General features: G+C 33.9%; 1 protein-coding gene across 2 annotated transcripts in view; it reads left to right on the forward strand.

The window, feature by feature from the left end:
* The window catches only part of LOC111046328 (ER degradation-enhancing alpha-mannosidase-like protein 3), an 84,062-nt gene extending 65,783 nt beyond the window's left edge, over positions 1 to 18,279 (forward strand). The window contains exons 14-19 of one of the 2 annotated variants that reach the window (XM_039431675.1): positions 2,145 to 2,243; positions 4,856 to 5,035; positions 6,760 to 6,879; positions 11,603 to 11,846; positions 14,258 to 14,388; positions 17,566 to 18,279. In XM_039431675.1, the coding sequence (XP_039287609.1) occupies positions 2,145 to 2,243; positions 4,856 to 5,035; positions 6,760 to 6,879; positions 11,603 to 11,846; positions 14,258 to 14,388; positions 17,566 to 17,982 (1,191 nt within the window). In that variant the 3' untranslated portion in view covers positions 17,983 to 18,279. Of the gene's footprint in view, positions 1 to 2,144; positions 2,244 to 4,855; positions 5,036 to 6,759; positions 6,880 to 11,602; positions 11,847 to 14,257; positions 14,389 to 14,895; positions 15,140 to 16,005; positions 16,137 to 17,565 lie in introns of both variants that reach the window. The other variant, XM_039431673.1, reaches the window with a different exon arrangement.
* Positions 18,280 to 24,952: the final 6,673 nt, after the last annotated feature.

Here is a 24,952-nt window from a genome sequence, read left to right on the forward strand (position 1 = left end):
AGCAAAATTGGAGGGATATATTCTTTCTTCTTTTAATCAAATCACTGAATCATTCTATCTCTATTCCTCTCATTTCATTTTTTTCTTCTCCTGCTCTCTAATAGTCTATTCTGCTCTAATGAGAGAGACCTTGCTCAGGCTTGAGGATAATGACAGTCATGTTCTCTTCTCTTGCTCCCTAATCGTCCATCCTGCTCTAATGAGAGAGACCTTGCTCAAGCTTGAGGATAATGACAGTTTTGTTAACAACTGCAACTCGAAACATGTATTTATTCAGAATTCAGAATAAATTGAACCATGTCATTTCCATGGAAAACAATCTCGTGACTGTGCTAATCATTCACTTCAGCTACAAAATGAATGTTTTTGTTGAATAGCTGGCAAATCATCGTATTTATCTCAAATTCCACTTCCACTTTTTTCCAGTCTCTACTTTTCATTTCCTCTTTCTATTTCCTTCCATTCTACTATCTTTGTTTCCTTATCTTCCTCCTCTTCTTCTCCGAGATCCGATTGTTATTGCACCACAATGTGCAATGTTTTCCTTAAGAATTACACGTACAAAATTATTAAATTTAACGGGTTCAATGAATTTTTCTCCAAGATTAGAGAGACTAATCTTTGTTCAAACATAGTGTTGATGATTGGTGTCAGTTGAATACTGTTTTTAAATGTTGCCGCTCTTACTTATCTATTGCACCACGTTGTGTCATTTTTGTTTGTGTTTACACTGAAGTCCAATAAAGATAGAGAACGGTTTTTGTCACTTTTCTTGAACTGTTACACAGCTTTATATAAAAGTGTATCATTTTTGTTTTCCTCATGACCTATTGTTGATTTATCTTTCCTTCATTGAAAACATGATCTCAAACAAAACCGAAAGAATTGAAAATGATTGCAATAGAGATTTCATTTATATATTTTTCCTCCTTCATTGAAAACATGATCTGAAACAAAACCGAAAGAATTGATAATGATTGCAATAGAGATTTCCAATTTATATTGATGAAAAAATAACAGAATCTAGATTATTTACAACAAAGCTGCGTTTACACCAAAATTATTAACAAAATGTTAACAACTTAATCCTTATAGATTCTATTAGATTGAACGGAACTTGACCAACACATATGTTCATCATGTGTATGATGATAAGCTATGTTCAATCTAATACAATCCTTATAGATTGTATTAGATTGAACGGAACTTGACAAACACATATGTTCATCATGTGTATGATGATAAGCTATGTTCAGTCTAATAGAATCTATAAGGATTAAGTTGTTAACATTTTGTTAATAACTTTGGTGTAAACCCAGCTTGAGACTTTGGCAATTTGAAGTTTTTCAGCAAGAACATCAGACTAAGAAATATAGGAATCTAAGCATTTAATATCGAAAAACACCGAATAATTCAAATGTATCATGTTTTATTGCGAATCAATTAATTTATCTCTGAAAATAAATATTTAACAGTCGTGTTGAAAAATGTGAATTATTTTACTCATTTTTATGTATTATTTTTCTTTTATTAAGCTTAGTTGACATAAATTGTGTAAAGAAGTCAATAATTAGATCTCTGTGTTGGTGAAGGTAATGTTGTGGTATATATTGAATGAATACTACTTGATATTGTCAAACCACTGATTTATTTAAAGTTTACTAGAGGTTGATTATAGTGTAACAATCGTAACTAATATCTCAAATTGTTGGTTCTAATAAATATTTGTTTGTTGTTGGTTATCCATCTTGTTTCCACTATTATTATTACTATTAAATTTTATAAAACTTTAAAGTGAAAAAGCACTCACATTTTTTGATGTGGCCTATCAAAAAATGTGAGTGCTTTTTCACTTTAAAGTTTTATAAAATTTAATAGTAAATATTTGTTGTTTGACATTTTTCATTCGAAATTGTTGAGTCCTTCATCTAAATCGAATGATGGCATTGGCTTAAAAGCCGAAATTAGTATCTCAAATTGTTCTAATAAATCCGTGGTTTGACATTTCTCATTCGAAATCGTTAGGCGATCTACCAAAATTGAATGATTGCATTAAAATGTGTCATTATATTGAAATCAATCTTCATTTCTTATGAATAAGATGAAAAATTATTAAATTTTATTGTTGTCCTTTTTTGTTACAGTCTGGAAATGAAGAACACATGAAATTGTTGAACGACATGGGAATTACTGTAGCGACATTGGCTGATGGAAGGGTTCAACTGCTTCACACATTTTCAAATGTAAGTCCAACATGAATTTTTCGTAATTTTATATCATTTTAGGAAAAAATCCTGAAATTTTCCAAGACTTATTATGATAATATATTAGGTTAATATCCTAAGGTATGGTAAGGTATTCCCAGACAATGATATTATGTAATAAAATTGATTAAATTAAATTATGGTATGGTAAGGTATTCCAAGATAATGATGTTATGTAATAAAATTGATTAAATTAAATTATGATATTATCATTTCTCTTGTGATGTTGGTAAAGCGCTTCTTTCAATCCTGATGGAAAGTTAATAAATTAATTCTAAAGCTCTTTTAATTTAAGTTAATTAACCAATTTTAATTTCAATTAAGTTCTGTTGGAAAGGAAAGCAAAGCAAAGAGAGTATTTTGAGGAAAGTATTGCTTTGGAAGAACTCAGCAATCGTTGAAATGAAACTATATATCTATCTATCTGTATGTATATTGCATTCTGCCTACTATAGTGAGGTCCACGTTATAATGGACAAAGATTGGAGAAAAACGTTGCCGATCCTCTGCCTTGTCAATGCCTTCTATAGACGGTAGCTGATACAGGTTTATTGATGTAATATTTTATTAACTATTCATTCTCGTTTAAAATAATCAATTATATTTTATCTTGCTAGAAATTATATTTTTTATAATGAATTTTCAAGATCAAGATTAAAAATTTTGTTAATTAATTATACTTCTACATTGTTAAAAAAACGATCTGGCAACAGAGCAAAGCGAGAAAGAGATAGCGCTATCCTCTTTGTTGAATTATTTATTCATAAGGCTTTTATTGACAGAGAGATACTTTTGGGTGTTCTGCCTCGCCGTATTACCCAATCTCATCTCCTATTAACACTCAAGTTTATAGGTTATATTGGGTTCTTATTGTTTTCTCACAACAACTTTTACTCCCTTAGTTTCTATTTCATAAAGTTCAAAATTGAGAAAACTTACTGTATTTCTAAACACAAATTCATATTTTTTTGAAAAACAAACAAATATAAAATCTTGATGATGATAATATTGATAGATGAAAATTTTACATTACATTTTTTTCCATGGCAACCAATGTTATATTAATATTATACAGAATGAAATAATATTTTTTGTAGAAGCGTTAATTCAACTACTCACTACTCACGGTACTTGAAATATTAAATTTTAAATCTTTGTTGAATGAAAGACAAGGATAGTAATACCATTGCCATGGTAAGTAGCTGATACAGGTTTATTGATGTAATATTAACTGTTCATTCTCGTTAAAATAACTAGTAGTTCTGTGAACAGTAGACCTCGCGCTCAGTAAGTTATATTGACCAGTTATAATGGTAGTGGAGAAAGATAGGAGAAAAACGTTGCCGATCCTCTGTCTTGTCAATGCCTTCTATAGACGGTAGCTGATACAGGTTTATTGATGTAATATTTTATTAACTATTCATTCTCGTTTAAAATAACTAGTAGTTCTGTGAACAGTAGACCTCGCGCTCAGTAAGTTATATTGACCAGTTATAATGGTAGTGGAGAAAGATAGGAGAAAAACGTTGCCGATCCTCTGTCTTGTCAATGCCTTCTATAGACGGTAGCTGATACAGGTTTATTGATGTAATATTTTATTAACTATTCATTCTCGTTTAAAATAATCAATTATATTTTATCTTGCTAGAAATTATATTTTTTATAATGAATTTTCAAGATCAAGATTAAAAATTTTGTTAATTAATTATCATATTTATTCATTGTTTAAAATCGATCTGGCAACAGAGCAAAGCGAGAAAGAGATAGCGCTATCCTCTTTGTTGAATTATTTATTCATAAGGCTTTTATTGACAGAGAGATACTTTTGGGTGTTCTGCCTCGCCGTATTACCCAATCTCATCTCCTATTAACACTCAAGTTTATAGGTTATATTGGGTTCTTATTGTTTTCTCACAACAACTTTTACTCCCTTAGTTTCTATTTCATAAAGTTCAAAATTGAGAAAACTTACTGTATTTCTAAACACAAATTCATATTTTTTGAAAAACAAACAAATATAAAATCTTGATGATGATAATATTGATAGATGAAAATTTTACATTACATTTTTTTCCATGGCAACCAATGTTATATTAATATTATACAGAATGAAATAATATTTTTTGTAGAAGCGTTAATTCAACTACTCACTACTCACGGTACTTGAAATATTAAATTTTAAATCTTTGTTGAATGAAAGACAAGGATAGTAATACCATTGCCATGGTAAGTAGCGGATACAGGTTTATTGATGTAATATTAACTGTTCATTCTCGTTTCAAATAATCTTATATTTTATCTTGCTAGAAATTATATTTTTTATAATGAATTTTCAAGATCAAGATTAAAAATTTTGTTAATTAATTATACTTCTACATTGTTAAAAAAACGATCTGGCAACAGAGTAGAGCGAGAAAGAGATAGAGCTATCCGCTTTGTTGAATGATAGACAAGGATAGCAATACCATTGCTAATCAAACACTGCCATTATAACGTGGACCTCACTATAGCATTATTATTCATTTTGGCGATAAAATTGATTTGAATATTTTCTTCTATAACTTGTGAAATTTATCATGTTTTTTTATTAGGCGAAATCAGTGGTGGACGCAGAGGAGGGACTGCTATTCATGCAGGAGATGGTGGAGCTGTCCAAGTCGCAGGCGGCCGAGACGCAGCCGCAGACGATTGCGTTCACCAATCAGGATGAGCTGGTGCGGTTGAATGCAGGCCCCGCCCACTTTGGACGACAGCTGCGAGGTGCTGACACGGTAAGTTTAGTTATCACATTGTGTACAAATACTCGAAATGAGGAAAGGCACAACAGGCTCATGCCCAAAACTGTCCCATTTCCAATTTATACCATACTGTCCAAATCAAAATGTTGGTTATGTCACTTTCACTTTTCAAAATACAATTTACGCTCTTCAATACTCAGATAAACAAGCAAGTTTTGAATCAAATTGATCTATTAGAGTCTAGACACAAAAAATCTAGAACAGAAACTTAATAATTATTCAAAAAGTCTAAATTTTGAATGTAACTAGAAATTTTTGAGCTAAAAACTTCACACTTTACAGTTACAATAGGATAGATCAGCTTTTTATTTGTTGACATGGCGAAGTTTGGACAGTAATGTCCACTCTACCACAAACCACTTTCAATAGATTAGTCGTACGGAAATTTATTGAATCCGATAGAATAGTAGCCTACAACAGATTATAGAATAGTGTTCTATGAGAAATCTTTATTTGATTTATGATTATGATTCATGATTTGATTATTATTATCTCGATTGATTTTAATTAAATGTCAAATTAAATAACTTGAGACATACTAATCATTCTGATTGAATGGGAAGATATGTTTTAGTATTTCTCCAGTATTGAAAGAATAAGACGTTGATGCTGTCAATACCTCAAAATCAATTAAAACTACAGAACCAGGTTTCATGGCAACACCTGCCACATTATCAGCTGAACTGGTGTTGATTGTTATAACATTAAATAACAACCAGCATCAACGTTAACAAACAGAACCCTGATTCTGTACGTAATTTGAATTGATTTTGAACAAATATAGTGTTATTTGATACTAATTATTAGTGGTATATGTTGGTACCATTTTATAATGTTATCAACGCCTCATCCTTTCAGCTACTGAAATTATTGAAACACAGTTATCAATCACAACACAACTAGTTTCAACTCTTCAAGAGCAATTTCGAGTTGTGTTGTGATAAAAGGGTGCTTGATAAGTTTTATTGTGTTCCAATATTTGAGATATTTATTTTCAAATGTTTTTCAATTTAAAGCTGGGTTTTCCTTTGTGCGTAAATGCCGTCGTCGACCACGACAGGAAGAGAATCTCAGATTCAATGGATTAAAATTTTTCTACATAACCTAAAACATTATGTTCAATTATGTTTTAATGTGGCAGGTTGAGCTTATATTTTTGAATGACAATATGTTAATATTATTAGAAATGTTTAATTCTTTAATAATAAAGACAAAATATTCAAAAGTTATTTAATCAGCTGTTTTAGCACACTTGAAATTTGGTCAATATGAATGTCAACAATGCTTGTCGTCGTCGACTGTGGAAATTTACGCACAAACGAAAATGCACCTTAAAATTGGTATAATTTAATGCTAATAGTTTCAATTGTAACCATAGACTCAATAAATATATTAAAGACTATATACTTTCACTTCTCATGCATGATCATTTCTGTCAGACGACTTTTTCATTCTACATTTTAGAGACTCTCTTATTGTGTCTGATTCTGGATTATTTGTATTTGTATTATGATTTGTTTGTTTTGTTTCTCTCATTATAGACCGTTTTTAATTAATTTATTATTATTAATTTTTGGTTTATGTGAATGCAAGGTTGTTGTTATTATGTTTGTTTCTTTTTCAATTCTGTTTGATGTCTGATGATTCTTGTTCTCTTTTTGTTACAATGACTTCTATTCGATGATTTGTGCTTGTAGGTGAGTGGTCGAGTGGGCGTGGCCAATCCATTGAGGGCGTGTGACACACTGACCAATCCTGAATGGCTGCGAGGTCGTATCGCCATAGTCGAGCGAGGAGATTGTATGTTCGTCGAAAAGGTCAGTCATTGGCGTCCTTCACTCATATCTTTAATAAGATTTTTAAAAAGATTTAAATATAGATTCAATCATTTATAAAATAGAATTATAGTACCCTTTGAAATTAATAAAATAATACAATGGATAAGAATACAAATTATAGCCACTATAGTGAGGTCCACGTTATAATAGCAGTGAATAAAGATAGAAGAATAGTGATGCCGATTCTCTGCATTAATTAATTATATTTCTACACTGTCAAAAACATAATTGGCATCGTTGTGGACCTAGAAAAGGATAATACCACCGGCTTTGTCGAATGTTAGACAAGGATAGCAAAACCAAAGTTGATCAAATACTGTCATTATAATGTGGACCTCACTATAGTTTGTATTCTTATTTTATTAATTTCAAAGGGTACTATTATTCTATTTTATAAATACAAGAGAGTAGCCCTGAATTCATACATTTTCAGAAGATTCAATAATATATTTAAATCTATACTTGGATGTATTACTAAATTCTGTAGACTGTTATGGGAGCCGAGAGACGATGTAAACAAAAATGCGTGTTGTGAGAATCGATCTGGAAGCAGCAAAAGAAAATCATAGTAGGTGATTTATAGGCTATACAAAATTACTTTTGACTTGGAGGAGCATGCGCAGCAGAGAAAGGTAGGTGATGTTGCCGTTTTAAACCGGACAGCGTTCTCTAATTTCTAGTGAGTGTTCAAGTGCTCATGATGCACATACTAAGTTTACTGTCTGAAAGCTCTGAGTCAACTGACTCTATTCGACAAATTGACAACTGCGCTTCCACCTATGACTCTATCCATCACTGCAATTGGCTGATCTCCCTCAATTTCTCTGCTCCGCATTTTCCACCAAGTCAAAAGTAATTTGTATGGACTGTAGGAGTGGTTCTCAAAGTGTGGGGCGCGACCCCCAAGGGACGCGCGATGTATGCTCAGGGGAGGGCACAAAGTTGAAAATTATTTAAATTTATTTCTAAAATAATTATGATAAACAATCTTTCTACTTTTAAAATTCTACTTAAAAATATTTTAATGATAACTTGAATGGTTTGGCATGGATTCAAATTCTCAATCAATGAGTGCTCCCTCAACATTATAGAAAAAGAAAACCTCATTGATCTCCAAAGTGACTATGCGCGTTTGGAGTTTGAAGAATATTCTCTCACATCCATCCTTCTGGATTGGTGTGCACAAGGAACACCCAATTTTGAGTGAAAAGGCATTAAAGATATTGACTCCATTTGCGACAACTTATTCGTGTGAAACTGGGTTTTCTTCTCTAGCTGCCATAAAATAGTTATTTGTGCAACTAGTGCACAAAGTGACAGTTTGCTGCACCGAAAGAAACGTTTACGCTTGAGCCGTAGGCGAGTGCGGAATAATTGTTTCTTGAGTGCAGCAAACGAACTTTGCGCACGTATTTCACATTAAATTTTTCCTACAGTTACCATTGAATATGAAAAGTGGGCAATTATGGGTAAAATTCCCTGAAATCCATCAAATGTTTTTCTGTGTAATTTTATTATTAATGAAAACCTTAATTTATTTAAAATTGAATAATAATAATTGAATTATAATGATTAGTAATTCAATTGAAAATTTATCTGACTGCTTGAAGGGGGTTTATCTTATGTAGGCATTGAAATGACTATAATCAAGGCACATAACAGCAAGGCAACGCTGTTCTCCACTGCCATTATAACGTTGGCCTCACTATGAGTGTTACCAACTTAATTTTGATTTTCCTGCACTGGTGCTCCATATAACCTACTAACTATTTTGCGTTGTCATGCTGCAAATCTGAAGTACGCAAAGTGCTCACTTTGCGCACTAGTGCGGAAAAGTAATTCTTTGCGGCCTGCAATCAGTGAAGAAATGGTCACTTTTCAAGGTATCTGTAGGAAAAGTAAATTTACATCAAGACTGGATGTGACCCAGGAACTTAGAGTAGCGTAATCAGAGCTGACACCACTTTTCAACAAACTCTGTGTGAAAAAACAAGCTCATCCTTCACACTTTTTATTGTTAATTGCTATGAGAAATAAAAGTAACAACTATGTACTATATTAGCTATAGTACCTTAATAAATTATAATTGTTTGTATTGAATTTGTTGTTATATGTAGGGGGGCCCGGCTTATAGCTGAATTTTGCGGGGGGGCTCGAAGTGAAAAGTTTGACAACCACTGGACTATGAGTCCAGTATTCACTCATTAGACTGGCCACTAACGATGGACATGCATGTACAAGCATGTTTATCATGCCACACACATGTTCATGCATGTTTCGTCATCAGCGAGTGGCTTCTAACACAAAAAATGAACAAACACAATAGTCACAATAGCAATAAATAAACCACTGGTAAATTATAAATTGTTGAAATGATAGAAATATAATTTAGGTGCCCTCAAAAAATGTTGCTCGAAGATTTGTGTGATGACATGTGTATCATGCATGTTTTACCGTTAGTGACAAGCCTAATCCTATCAAATTTTACTTGTCAACAACAGTGGCGAAGCTACCTATAACTGAAAGAGAAAACAAGAGAAAACGGAGTTTGAAGAAAATACTTCACTAGACCATTACACCCATCCATTGCATAATTATTAAGAAATAAGAAATTATCCTGAAAGTTCAACAACAAATTAAAGACTAGTAGTTCTGCGAACAGTAGACCTCGCTCATGAATAGCCTACAACTTTCGAACTAATGAGAAGGGCCATTAAGAAAGTACAGTATATTGTGAAGATTTATCCATGACATCTATTATTTTCTCCTTTGAGAGTGCTAAAGACATTGTTTCCAGGGACACCGGACTTATAAATGTCTCTCAAGGAGTTACCTTCATATTGTCCCCATATTTACAATATTACAAATTTTTTAACAATTAGTTATAAGAAATCGGTCAACTGACAGAAAAATGGAATATGCAGTAGGCAATTTAGACCATGAATCGTCTCAAAGACGATAGTGAGACGGAAATGATTCTAAATAACATGGGTATGTTGGTGACAATGACAGAAGGTTGCTAATAATGTTTTTCATGAAAAGTGGATTCAATGTTATGGCGGCTTGTTATGTCTATGCAGAATGTTTATGCTCACAAGTCGGTTTCCGATCTCATACTAAAGCGAAAAAAAGAGCTAACTAACTAAGCTGTGATGTCTCCGGCCGGTTCGGTAGGTCTAGAAACTATTCATCTATGAAACAGGGAAATATTGTGTTGAAAAGGGAAGAAATGGTACAATCAAGTGAGAAGTTTTCCTCAATTAATAAATACAGTATGATTTGGAGCGGCTCAGACGTTTCAAGGTTCACCGCTGACAACTCTTGTCCTCCATCGATAGCATTCCAACGATACCATTCATTCAATACAGCACATTTTAGAGCGGCACAATTTATATTAAAACCGGAGGTCTTATCAAAAATCGTTACACATACGTTTCTGCGCCTTGTTTCAAAGAACTTGCATACCAAATTTCATCCAAATCGGACAATAACTGCGACTGTAACTGCGGTACAAACAAACAAACAGACAAAAGCCGATCGAGTCGAAACTAAGACCTCAGCTTCGCTTCGGTCAATAAATCTGAAATTGAAAAAGGATTTGGTTTTATTATTGTTGAGTAATCTAAAGCAAACCGCCAAAACCGAGTTGTAGGTTAAGAACAAGCCAAGTGTAAACGAGCCACAAACCAACTGATTTATTTGAAATTATCAAATTTTTAAAAGCTTCGATGATCGATGTTTGAAGACGATTACTTCCATGTCGATACGGAACTCGAACTATGAACCCAAATGTAGGAGCCTAGACTCCAAGTTCTACTATGTGGCTGTGGTGCTACGTCACGTTGTCATAGCAACCATACAATACGCCACACCCATTATGAATGAATTGAGAGTCTCATGAGTTTGATACTCACCATGTAGAATAAATAGGTAGCCTAGCAAGTCTGCTCTCTGCTGTCGGCCAGACAGAGAGCCACAAAACAGTTTGGAAGGCGGTCTGGAAAATTCTTTCGTACAAAGAATTTACAAATCACCATCATTTTTTGACAATTTTTTTCATGAACAAAAGAACATTCCAATTCTTATGAGATACATTGAAGCAGCAAGGTTGATCTAAGGATTGAATAATATAGGCCTACTGTGTAATAAAAGAGTAAAGCAAATCCTTTTCAAAATCCTCCTTTATTCTCTATACTATAATAATTTACTTATTAAAAGATTCTGAGAACGAACCTAATAAATAACTTACTAGGTACAATTAAATCAATCGCACTAAAAACTTTGAAATTTTTCATTGCCTCAAAAACATAACCCACAAAGAAACAAGGAAATTGATCGAACCAGTCTTTTGACCGTGTTCAAATAATTTGATCGCCCGTTCGGCGGCAGTCAAACTTAACCATCGGTTTGACCGTGGTCAAACGTAACTGGTGTTGGTGGAACGAATTATTTCTGATTTAATCAGCTGAAAGACTTTAACCATGTTCAAATGCCTTGACCAAGGTTGGTGAAACGGGGCATCAGACTCTTAGATTCCCCTTCAGCTTCGCCACTGGTCAACAATAGAAGAATTAATTTAAAAAATAGAATAATATTTTATTTTTCGAATAATACGTATAAATATGTTGTCGAAATTTCATGAATGAGTGCAATTTTCAAGTGTTAAATTATACATTTTAATAGTATTTTTTGGGTGATTTAGGCTCGACGGTTGGCCGCAGCAGGCGCCGTGGGTGGCATAGTAGTTGACAACGCTGCAGTTGGGGGAGAAGGGGGCACGTCGGGAGGGGGGGCTGCGTCCCCCATGTTCGCCATGTCGGGAGACGGCCAAGATGACGTCACCATCCCCGTTGTCTTCCTGTTCAGCAAGGACGCCTGGAAGCTGTTGCAAGCTCTCGCCTATGATCCGTCAACTATTATCACCATGTCAGATCATCAGGTCAACGGTAAAAATAATTATCAATTCATCTCTCAATAGTATATAGTATTGTAGTTTTTATAACTCAAATATTCAATAAAACTAAAATTTTCATAAATTGCCTATAGCTATTAACCTAGCGCCGCAGTGCAGGATGGTTTCTCACAGCTTGGCGTTGTTGTCATTTGAGATGGGTGTCTGGCTTGGAAGTGTTTCGACCGCATTGCAGGATGACTATTAACGGTTGCCGGAAGATCAACAGCTGGGTTTTTTCGTTATTATTTTTTCGTGATAGAGAAATTTTGATTGCAGATTCGTTCTCAGCGACCCCAAGTTTAGCCTGAAGGCTCAGAATGTCAACAATGTTTTTAAATAATTAAAAATCATCATGAAAAGTCATTAATATGGTAGTACACCACGTTTCTGGAAACTTTTTACTGGTGACTGGAGTTATAATTGATTATAGGTAGCTCAAAAATAAAAATAATCGTGAGAAAGAAAACTGCTGATGAACGCGAATAAGACCGTCACTCCATTGTTCTATTGTCTCGGCTGCTTGGCTGAGCCTGGCTGGAGGGATCAAATAACCGACTGGATTGATCTTTCGTCTGTCCACCAGGCGGAACTACGCCGACCATTGCTGGGTGGAAGAGCTTACTGCGGCCGCTCGCATTCCCACCAACGCTGCTATTATTTGCTGTCTCAGCGCCTAGTCCGATTCAGACAAGCATCCAGCCTGCACTGCGGAGCTAGCTTTTTAAGAAACAGTTCCAATCAATTCATTCAAATCGAAAACAAAAAAGTGGCTCCTGGATAATATAATCAAGCATGGAGAACAATTCGTTCTATGAAAAAATTCCCATACTGTTTCATTGAATATTATAAATGTTTCCCATGAATATTATAATTGTTTTCTATGTTAAATTTATCTAAAATTTCTACATCATTGGTTATCAATTCTCTTTTCTAAATTTGTGTAAAAAAATGTGGTTTTCATGAACTTCTAATGACTCACAAGATGTATCTTTATTAGAATATTTTACTTTTGGCATAAAGTCTTAAACAATAGCAAAATTAGTGGCATCCCGACACATACAGTATTCATGTATAGTGGGGGCCACATTTTCATAGATCAGCAAGTAATCAACGAATTGTATTAATACTTTGTAAATATTGTAGCTTATACGGTACGGTATGCTTTCTGTAATCATGTCTATATTTTGAATAAACTCCTGTGGTCGTGTTGTGCACACCACCAGAGAAATTATTATTATTATATATGTGTAGTGCTATATTGAGGTCCAAGTTATAATTATTGCAGTGCTTGTTTAGCTATGGTATTAAAATCCTTGTCTATCATTTAACAAAGCGGATAGCGCTATCTCTTTCTCGTTTTCTCTGTTGCCAGATTGTTTTTTAACAATGTTGAAATATGATTGATTGATTAATCATCAAAATATTTGATCTTGATTATGAAAAATCATTATGAAATCATTGAAAAATATAATTTCTTGTTTGATAAAATATAATCGATTGTTTTAAACGAAAATAAACAGTTAATATTACCGGTATCAGTTACCCTTTATAGAAGGCATTGACAAGACAGAGGAACGGCAACGTTGTTCTCCTATCTTTCTTCACTGCCATTATAATGTGGGCCTCACTATATTTGGTCTCCATGGTGCACATTGGACTAGCAAATAATGGCGGTCAGACAAACTTATGTTCCCCTGACCGAAAACTACACAACTTCTCAAGAGATTGGAAATATACAGTGTATATGTAGGCATTTGAGACTCATGAACTTTATATGTGTTGTGTATCTTCCATACGCTGAATAAATATAGTGGTCCACGTTAAAATTGATAATGAACAGAAAAAAGCACTCTACTCTCCACACCAGAAAATTTTGAAGAATTTTGGAATTTTATACTTTGACTGTATTTTTACATTATAAAAATTGTGATATCTTCAATAACTATCGTTGTGTAGAAAACTAATAACAAAGTGTCGACAAGAACTGAATTTGATAATTTTTTCTATTTCGCTACAAATTTCTTCAAATATAGTGTTTGGGATTGATGGTTGAAGTTGTACTACGAGTGTAATGTTGATGATGTATTGAAAAGTGATAATTATTGGCTCTCGTTAATGGGTATGAATAAGCGTTTCAGAATGACTCCACTTTGGACATCTTATGAAAAAAAATCTGAGAAATATATAATTTAGCTTTTGTGAATCTGTAAATCTTTGGACAAACGATTGTTGTATAACCTCATAACATGGAGAACAACGTTAATTGTATCAAAACTCATTTTGGACAATTAATAAAAATTACAGAGTGGAAAGGTGTTTTTTCAGTTGTCAGTGTATGCTTATTGTTTCCTATTTCATTGATTTTATTTATAAATGAATCTCAATTGATTCTTTTGTTTACAGAAAAAATGGAAACAAGAAGTAATGTACAAATTGAGAAACGGAAAGAGCCTGTTCAATTGAGCACTTTGGAGCAAATCAAAGGCTCCGTTCAGAACTTCCTCTTCAATGATGATGATTCTTCAGATTCACAGGTTAGCTCACTTTTGTATTTTGAGTTAAACTAACTTGCTTTTACTCACTGTCAAGTTTGAATGCAATAAAAATTTCATTAATGAAGTACGTCATTGAAAAGTAGTTCTATGGACAATAATGGTCAAAAGATTCCATTTCATTTAGCACGGTTCACTCTTGAGGTTGACAGGTGTTATTGTTAATCCTATACTATTAAACGAGCAATTTCTGTTTATATGTATTCGCCACACTGCACAGAAAGCAGATGTTTTCCAGTCCCTACGTAGATCTGAAAGACCTTGTTTGCAGACGACTCTTGTCTGAAAAGGGTTTCTTTTCCGGTCTAGGCCAGAAAGTTGTCTCTTTCCAGCCGCTCATGGAAGTCTGTAGTTAATAGGGCAAGGAAAGTAAAAAAAGAATAATAATTAATTTTTCGAATAATATAAAATGTTGTCAAAATTTCATGAATGAGTGCAATTTTCAAGTGTTAAATTATACATTTTAATAGTATTTTTTGGGTGATTTAGGCTCGACGGTTGGCCGCAGCAGGGGCCGTGGGTGGCATAGTAGTTGACAACGCTGCAGTGGGGGGAGAAGGTGGTACGTCTGGAGGGGGGGCTGCGTCCCCCATGTTCGCCATGTCGGGAGACGGCCAAGATGACGTCACCATCCCCGTTGTCTTCCTGTTTAGCAAGGACGCCTGGAAGCTGTTGCAAGCTCTCGCCTATGATCCGTCAACTATTATCACCATGTCTGACCATCAGGTCAACGGTAAAAATGATTATCAATTCATCTCTCAATAGTATATAGTATTGTTGTTTTTATAACTCAAATATTCAATAAAACTAAAATTTTCATAAATTGCCTAGCGCCGCAGTGCAGGATGGTTTCTCACAGCGTTGTTGTCATTTGAGATGGGTGTCTGGCTTGGAAGTGTTTCGACCGCATTGCAGGATGACTATTAACGGTTGCCGGAAGATCAACAGCTGGGTTTTTTCGTTATTATTTTTTCGTGATAGAGAAATTTTGATTGCAGATTCGTTCTCAGCGACCCCAAGTTTAGCCTGAAGGCTCAGAATGTCAACATTGTTTTTAAATAACTAAAAATCATCATGAAAAGTCATTAATATGGTAGTACACCATGTTTCTGGAAACTTTTTACTGGTGACTGGAGTTATTATTGATTATAGGTAGCTCAAAAATAAAAATAATCGTGAGAAAGAAAACTGCTGATGAACGCGAATAAGACCGTCACTCCATTGTTCTATTGTCTCGGCTGCTTGGCTGAGCCTGGCTGGAGGGATCAAATAACCGACTGGATTGATCTTTCGTCTGTCCACCAGGCGGAACTACGCCGACCATTGCTGGGTGGAAGAGCTTACTGCGGAAGCGTTTCAGAATGACTCCACTTTGGACATCTTATGAAAAAAAATCTGACGAAATCTGAGAAATATATAATTTAGCTTTTGTGAATCTGTAAATCTTTGGACAAATGATTGTTGAATAACCTCATTTTGGACAATTAATAAAAATTACAGAGTGGAAAGGAGTTTTTTCAGTTGTCAGTGTATGCTTATTGTTTTCTATTTCATTGATTTTATTTATAAATGAATCTCAATTGATTCTTTTGTTTACAGAAAAAATGGAAACAAGAAGTAATGTACAAATTGAGAAACGGAAAGAGCCTGTTCAATTGAGCACTTTAGAGCAAATCAAAGGCTCCGTTCAGAACTTCCTCTTCAATGATGATGATTCTTCAGATTCACAGGTTAGCTTACTTTTGTATTTTGAGTTAAACTAACTTGCTTTTACTCACTGTCAAGTTTGAATGCAATAAAAATTTCATTAATGAATTACGTCATTGAAAAGTAGTTCTATGGACAATGATGGTCAAACGATTCCATTTCATTTAGCATGGTTCACTCTTGAGGTTGACAGGTGTTATTGTTAATCCTATACTATTAAAAGAGCAATTTCTGTTTATATGTTTTCGCCACACTGCACAGAAAGCAACTGTTTTCCAGTCCCTACGTAGACCTGAAAGACCTTGTTTGCAGACGACTCTTGTCTGACGTCAGAAAAGGGTTTCTTTCCGGCCTAGACCGGAAAACGTACTCTTTCCAGCCGCTCATGGAAGTCTGTAGTTAAGAAGTCATCCGCTAGATCGGGCGAGTGTCCACTTTCTTCATCAGCTGAAGTCGCCATGATTTCAGTTCGAGTTTCGAATCAAACTGTTTCGCAACCAGTTTTATTCAATTATTTTTTGTTGATTAGCGCATTCCAAATTTTTAAAAATGCTTGAAGATGACGACGCCTGTGATATTCCAAGTAAAATTTTAAAAGAATCTGAAATCCTGACTGCAAATCTTCTACCACTAAAATCAAGAGATAGGTACGATAACAAGTATTCTTCATTTTGAATTCTTTATTTATTTTGTCAGCAATACCTGTAGTGTGGCGAAAAATATCATTCGCACCATGGGCAAAAATGTTTTTCCGGCTCTCAATCTTGAATACCGATTTCGAGCCGGAAAAATCTCATTTTCTGCTCTAGGTGCGAAATATACTATTCTATGTCACCGGATTTCGAAAACGGCATTTTAAATGCATGAATAAATGGAGAAAGGAAAAGAAGAGAGAATGAAAAGACTAGCAACCATTCACTCTCACATTCACTCACCTTGCACACTTTCCAATAACAGCTTATCTTACTAATGCTTATTGCAAGCCACCAAAATTACATTTAAACTACGAAAAATAAGGACTCTAAATGGTCAGGCAAAAAACCGCTGAGCCATCTAAGAATTCTTTTTTTGAAAACAAGTTGATTCTGAACTTGATTCTGATTGTGAAAAAGAACTAAATTTCAGAAAAGTGGAATCATAACCTCATTTCGGACTTTTAAATTATTATCTAAATTTGGGAGAGAAATAGTACAAGGAGTATCCTTAGTTTTTCTCTCCCATTCAGTGCTTCTTGTAAAAATAATAATAATAAAATAAATAAATAAATATTGTGTTGTCGCAAATCCAGGTGACCGGTATGTGTGAAACAGCCAATGTGACCACCATTGCTACTGAAGATTATATGATTAACATGTGTGTCAAGATTGGAAGGCTTTTGTTAATTTTTAAATTTAAACGCTTATTGCGTTTAATTTTCTGGAAATTCTCACTTTTAAATTATTTGTTGGACAGAAACCGGAAGCAGTTAGCAGCAAGCAAAACCTAGTAGACGTGGCCAGTGGTCAGGTGACTCCAGCGTACACCGACCGGATGGGGCGTCGCGACGCCTTTATCAGCAGCGAAGTACAACGAACAACGACGGCTGTAGTTTCGCCCTACTATCGCGAACATTTGCGAAAACTGCTCCTGGAAATGCTCGCCAAACCACATGCCGAAAAGTGGCTGGGAAAAGCTAATGCGCGCGCCGATAGAGACGATCTGGTTCAAGTGGAAGTGGCCACCTCCACATCTTCTTACTCTCCTTCTTCTTTTCCTCTTCCTTCCTCCTCATCTGCTTCTTCCCCTCCCCCTCCTTCACCATCATCGTCCTCCTCCTCCTCCACATCTCCCCGTAATCGTATAGGAATCAGAAACCCCGACGAATTATAACGCTAGGTTAATGCACTAGACATTTTCCAATGACACTTGCTAAAGTGAGACGCCTCACTTTAAACTGTCACCATTGGTAGAATGGAAAGTATTGATATTACATATGAGGAATACTGACAGTTTGAAGTGAAGCTTATCTACCGTAGAGAGGTTCACTTTTGGGTGTCAGCACTCTTTGAATGAACAGGATTGATAAATTAATGTACAGGGTGTTTCAGAGAAACGGGAAATTTTTAAAGTTGAATAATTTCAAGAAAAATAAATCTTTAAATAAAGTTTTTCATATTATTCAATAGTAAAAATTGAATAGTATAAGTACATTCAATAGTATAAAAGTGTATTCCTTTTCTAAGCAAACATTCCTGTAGTTAAGTTTGTAGTGTTAATGTTGATGTTGTGGAACTTTTCCATAATTGAATAGACTTAGAACGTTGTCAAAAATCCACTTTAATTAAATAAAAATTAAAAATTAATATTTTACAGGAGCATGCTTTCGTGTGTGCTCACACATCATCAGCTGTAAGTTACAGTAAAGTTACAGGAAGTAGAAAGATTCCAACTTTGTCAACAGTGATGATGATATTTCACAATTTCTTCATTTTATTACAAATTTCCACTCTGAAATCTTTTTAACTTAGATAACCTATTTTACTGCCTTACACCTATTAATTTTATTATAATTTTTTTCATATGAAATATTCATGTAATTTCAAATAATTTGTTGGAATTAAGAAAATTAGAATTAACAATCAATTACAATGATCAAGTGGCTCTTGCTTTTCTTTTTGTTAGTTTTATAATAAGTAAAAATTTTTCATAAAAAGTAGGCCGAAATCATATAATTTCTAATAATTTTGTTAGAATTAAGAGTATAAATTAGAATTAAAATTAAAATCATAAATTAAAAATAGTAATTAGTCAGAATGATCAAGTAGCTCTTGCTTTTGTTTTTGTTAAGTTGGAATCTTTCTACTTCCTGTAACTTTACTGTAACTTACAGTGCTGATGATGTGTGAGCACACACGAAAGCATGCTCCTGTAAAATATTAATTTTTAATTTTTATTTAATTAAAGTAGATTTTTGACAACGTTCTAAGTCTATTCAATCATTCCTGTAGTCTCTTCATCACATTGTCCATGCATGGTTTGACTTAACATTACAAGTGGAATTTGAAATCGCTTCTCGAATCTTGGCTTTCAATTCTGCAACAACGGAAGAATTGAAAGCCAAGATTCGAGAAACGTTTTAAAATTCCAGTTGTAATGTTACGTCAAACCATGGACAATGTGAGGGAGAGACTACAGGGATGTTTGCGTAGAAAAGGAATACACCTGCAAGATGTCATCTTCAAAAAATAAATGTTACGGTATTATTTATTCTAAAATGGCATTATTTTTACTATTGAATGATATGAAAAACTTTATTTAAAGATTTATTTTTCTTGAAATTATTCAACTTTCAAAATTTCCCGTTTCTCTGAAACACTCTGTAGATCATCGTTCAGACACGAGAAAAAGGCAGCTCAGCTACCGTTATGCCGCTGTAATTTCAAGCGTTTTCTCGTGAATGAATTTCCCTTTATCTATAAGGGAACCCCATTATATTAAGCGTTCTTACACAGGCTTTAACTCAATCAGCCAGTCGGAGAGATTCCTGTCCTGCCGACTCTATAAACGCCTGAGAAAACGCTTAATTTGGTCTCGCCCTTGGAATTGGTTACAGTTGGAAGTGAATCTCTCTATAGGGTAGGTGTACGGACGTTTTGTAGTTAGGGTTGGAGCGTTGAATGACGTTTTTGGAAACAGTTTGGCAAAGCGGTGGGGAGAGTGAAATTAAAATGTTGGGTTGGTAATATTGTTTAGGTACCAAATTTCCCGCTCACTTATAACGAAAGTTTAATGTGGTTGGAAATTATGAATGACGTTTTTAGAACTACGGTAGTCGGATGGTGGTGATTGTGAACTCGTATCTAGTAACGAATGCATCGTAAATCGATGAACTTAGAATTGGTGGTTTGAAAATTAGATTCGCTGTAGATAACCCGAAAAACATTGTGTTATAAATTGTGAACATTATCTAGGATAAACCTATTGTGAAACAAGGTTACTTCGTTAAAATGTGATGGCATTTAGTATAACTCGATGAAAGCGTGTGGTTTTGTTTGTTATACCAAAGACAAACTATCCTATTGCAACTTGAAAGTGGTAGTTGAAATAGGAAGATATTTGATGGCTTTAGTAATATCATGTATTATAATAATATAAAAACTAAGCATTTGGAAAAGTCTTATTTGTGAATTTTGTTGTGTGTGTTTGTGTGTGCAAGTGTAACCAGGCAACAAGAATTGACTAAGTCACTTGATTAGATTGAAGCGTTCTAGAGGAAAAATAATTGAGAAGGAATTAGGTAGGTTTAGAAAGTTAGTTTGATTGTATGAAGGGATTGTAAAATGTTGGGTGTTTGAAATGTTAATTTTGTGCATATGTTCAAGTAGAGACGGATAAAAAAGGAAGTTGTTGAAATTTATGAAAGCTCATTAAAAAATGTGAGTTGGTTAGGGTTGAGTTTGTGAAAAGGTTTGAACCCACGGTATATAGAAGAAGACGGTAGGTGTCACGCGAATGTTTGTGCTAAATTTCCGGTGTAGCTGACGTCATTTTATACCCAATCATCTGTTTTTAATAAATAAGTTTCATAAATTGCCAATTAAAAACCTCGGTTGGTGGCGATGACGCAATCTAGCTGGCTGGTCACTGTGCACACATTTCATGATGACCCCTACCGTTTTCATCTAAATACCGTGTTTGAACCCTACAGGAATAACTGATTTTGAAAAGCTCTGGTGCAAATAGAAAAACAGTAGAGTACAAATAAGTTGAAATGTTATATTTTGTAAAACATTATTAAATGAGTAAACTGAGAGATGAAGTTAAATTTACTCACTTGTTTACTATTATTAAATCTAAATTTATTTATTTGTTTGATATTATTCAATCCAAATTTATTTATTTGTTTGATATTATTTAATCCAGGTTTACTCTGCTTCAAGTTCTTTAGCTTGCGTTCCTAGTTCACTGGGTCGATCTGTCAGTTGATACTCAACTATACTAATGCTATCGTCATTAATGTTAACTTAGCATGAAGGTTTCTGGTTGGTAAAAGTTGAAAATGAATGAGGCTTTTAGCATTGAAAAACAGTGAAATTAGCTCGGTCAAGAATCGTTGTGAATCTAATCGATTCAATGCATTTTTTAGTTTCTAGTATAAGTCTAGTGTAAAAACGTTACGCCAAAAACCTATTTTTCTTAAAGTCCGGTTGCACAAAAGCCGGTTAAATTTTAACCGTGATTAATTTCACGAGAACCAATCAGAGAAGCCGTATTTTCTATAAAGCCTTCTCTGATTGGTTCTCGTGAAATTAATAACAATTAAAATTCTCGTCTTTTCTATAATAGCCTTCTCTGATTGGTTCTCGTGGAATTAATCACGGTTAAAATTTAACCAGCTTTTGTGCAACCGGCACATAGTGTATAAGTTGTGTGCTCGTGGAATACTGTTGATTTTTCTGGTTCCAAAATGGTGCAATTGGAGGCTGATAATAAAGCTTCAACATTTATTGTTTTTGGAAAAATGAATTTATTCTCTTGCAATGTTTCCAAGTTTTTGCTCAACTCTCTCTGAGTAGGCTTGTAACTCGTTTTTATCAGTCAATCGTCTTTGTCATTCTTCATTCAATAACAGCTTGGAAAATACTGTAGCTCAATAACTCTTTTTAAATCTGCTCAATATCTATATTTTTTCAGCTTAATTTTATAATTTTGCTGTTCAATTTATCCATAATTATGATTGTTACCAGCAGATTGATCAGTTGCGACCTGAAAACTCTGACACCAGACCTGAGCCAGCCAGATCACTCGATATTATTATTATTAACACTAAAAATCCAAGACTTTCTTTTACTGTGATCTCTTTTCCAATTTCCCCTCTATATATCTATCAATTCAACTTATTTATCTCTTTTCTGTATAGGGCTACTTTTATAGAAATAGAAAGCAAATCTTAGAGGGTACTAAGATTTTTATTTTTCTTTCTATCAATTCAAATCTATTCAATTTCTCAAATATACTTTATTATCTATTACGTCATCTTTCCATCCCATTAAGCTTCTACATCCATTCCCTATTCGTTGTAGTTTTAATTATAATGTGCATTATTTTTTGTTATAGTGTATTTATATTTATTAATATTTTCAGAATGAATATTTTGTCTGTAATGTGTTTTTCATTGAATTACGAGTATATACGTTTATTATGTTTATCTCCATTGTATTATATCATGACATTGATTGCTTGCTTATCAGCTTATGAATATGATAGTCCAACTTTAACATTAAAGTTGCTTTCCTAAATTATATCAACGTACTTTATTGCTTAAAACATAATATTTACATGTACCGTAATTGTTACTTTGAATTATCTCTTGTATTGATTGTTATGAATATTTTGAATTACTTATTGTTGGAATTACTCGTGAGTTTTTATATTCTCCAAGTTTTGATTCTTTGCCACATCATCTTGAAGTAGCTGATTTCAAATAGCAAAGAATCAAATGTTGGAGAATATAAAAACTCACGAGATTCTACAATTGACAGTCAAGTACAGATTTATGTTTAAATTAGGCCTACATAAATGAACTTGGTTAAAGTGAAAGGATTTTGGTTTCTGAATGTCGTCAGTATACTAAATAATGCTGGAGATCAATGATGGTTTTAAATCTACATTCGGAACTGTATTTAGTTCTGCCGTTATAAAAACTTCCAGATTATGTGAATAGTATGAGTGTTATTGTGCAAACTTAGATTTAAAATGGATGTGGGAGAACTTGATATTTTTAGAGTACCTACGGTAATCTTGAGAGGATATCGTGAAACCTATAGTCCAATTTGATAATGAGTAATAATGACATGATAATTGTTGATAAATTGATGTATCTGTTGTATATTTATTATTTGTTAATATCTTTCATATTTTAAAATGAAATTTATATATAAAATGAAGTTTTGAGAGTGTGGAATGAGGCTTCAAAAGTAAATTACTGTATGGATTGTATCTTGAAACGTATTGTGTGAAGTGAATGGATATGTTGTACTTATAAAAATTGAGTTTCTAATTAGAGTAATGTATTTATTTTTGACGTCCTATCTGCTAATCAATTCAAGAATAATATCAAAGTTGATGATATTTCCCTCTACTCTACTTCATTGAACAGAATTCCAGTATTTTACGAGACTCTTTCTCCAAGATTCCATTGAGTGACTCATGATTAAACCCCCATGTTGGCCGTTTTCAACGTCAACGATTTTTGACGTGACAACGTCTTATAAATTGGTTTGCCGGGTGACACTTCAAGAAACTGCGTTACGCTCCGCGTTATGCGCTCACAATGAGAGCGAGTGAGAGCGTTCGTTTCGGTTCCCGGTCGTCTGGAAAGAGCACGAATAGGAGCAGTGGTGAGCAACGCAGCAGCAACCCGAAGGAATTCACCTGGAGAGAGAGTGAAACGGAGCAATCAACTTGCGCAGGCGCCGCAAGCAATCTCCTGCGACTGCGCCACGTTCAGTACTTCCTACTATACAAATGAATATTCACATTAAAATTATTTTACCTCTCAAAGTCGTTGTCACGTAAAACTTTCGCCCGTATACCGACTTTACAGGCAACCAGAGTTTGTTTTAAAGATCACGACACCCAGAATGTCCCTAAAAGGGACGTCAGCTAATCGGACGACATTCTTGGTGTCTAATAAATTATTATTAAACGAAAATCCCTATTACAACTTCCAATTTATCTGTATTCTTGGTGTCATTACAAAATAGGTCTGGTTGTGTGTAAACCCGGTCATTGAATCAAAATGGAAAAAATCGTCAGTTTAGATATATTTCAGGGTGAAAAGGATGCACTTTTGTCTCTAGATGCACAAATATTGTTTTGTGAAGCTATTCTTATTTTTCTATAGCAAAATATGATAATTTCAAGTATATATGCTTTGAATTGGTACCTAATTAAATTTGTAATGTTGCTCAACTATGCTGTTCTTTCTCATTATAATAAGAGAAAGTTTTTGCAAACTAAACTGGTAGTCATGATAATAAACGCCATGTCCTCGGTTCTCCTGTTGGAAGGATGACGACTTGGGGGTAACTTCAAGACAAAATTAGGAAATTGAAGAAGTTTTGGGCAATAGCCTGTTTTTTCTTTTCCGACTACTGTATTGTTTGCTCTGTCCAATAAATGAATAAATAACTTGATAGTATACAAATAGAAAAACATTGGAAAATATCACCAGTAAAAAGTATTTTCAGCCGCTCACATACAAAAAAAAGATTATAAAATTTTATTTAATGTGAGATCGTATCAAATTATTCTATTTCATAAACCCCATTCTTTTTTACTTTCCTTGCCCTACTACCATAGGTGAGGAAAGTATTGCTTTCCAAAAAAATTAAGGTACCCTAATTTCAAGTTTTCTATACGTTTCAAGGTCCCCTGATTCTAAAAACATGATTTTTGGGTGTTGGTCTGTGTGTATGTGTGTATGTCAGTGAACACGATAACTCCATTCCTAATCAACCGATTGACTTGAAATTTTAAACTTAAGGTACTTATACCATTAGGATCTGACAATAAGAAATTCAATAGAATTGAATTCAAAATGGCGGAAAAATGGCGGATAATTACTAAAAAACCATGTTTTTCACGGTTTTCTCGGCTCTAACGATTTTCTTCAAATTTATATCATAGATAGCTATTCATAAGCCCTATCAACTGACATGAGTCTCATTTCTGGGAAAATTGCCGGAGCTCCGTAATATTCTTGTGGAAAATGGCGGATAATCACTAAAAAACCATGTTATTCACGGTTTTCTCGAAAACGGCTCTAACGATTTTCTTTAAATTCATACCATGGATA

This window comes from Nilaparvata lugens, chromosome 6 (genome assembly GCF_014356525.2).
Source record: "Nilaparvata lugens isolate BPH chromosome 6, ASM1435652v1, whole genome shotgun sequence".
In the NCBI taxonomy this organism is placed as follows: domain Eukaryota; kingdom Metazoa; phylum Arthropoda; class Insecta; order Hemiptera; family Delphacidae; genus Nilaparvata; species Nilaparvata lugens.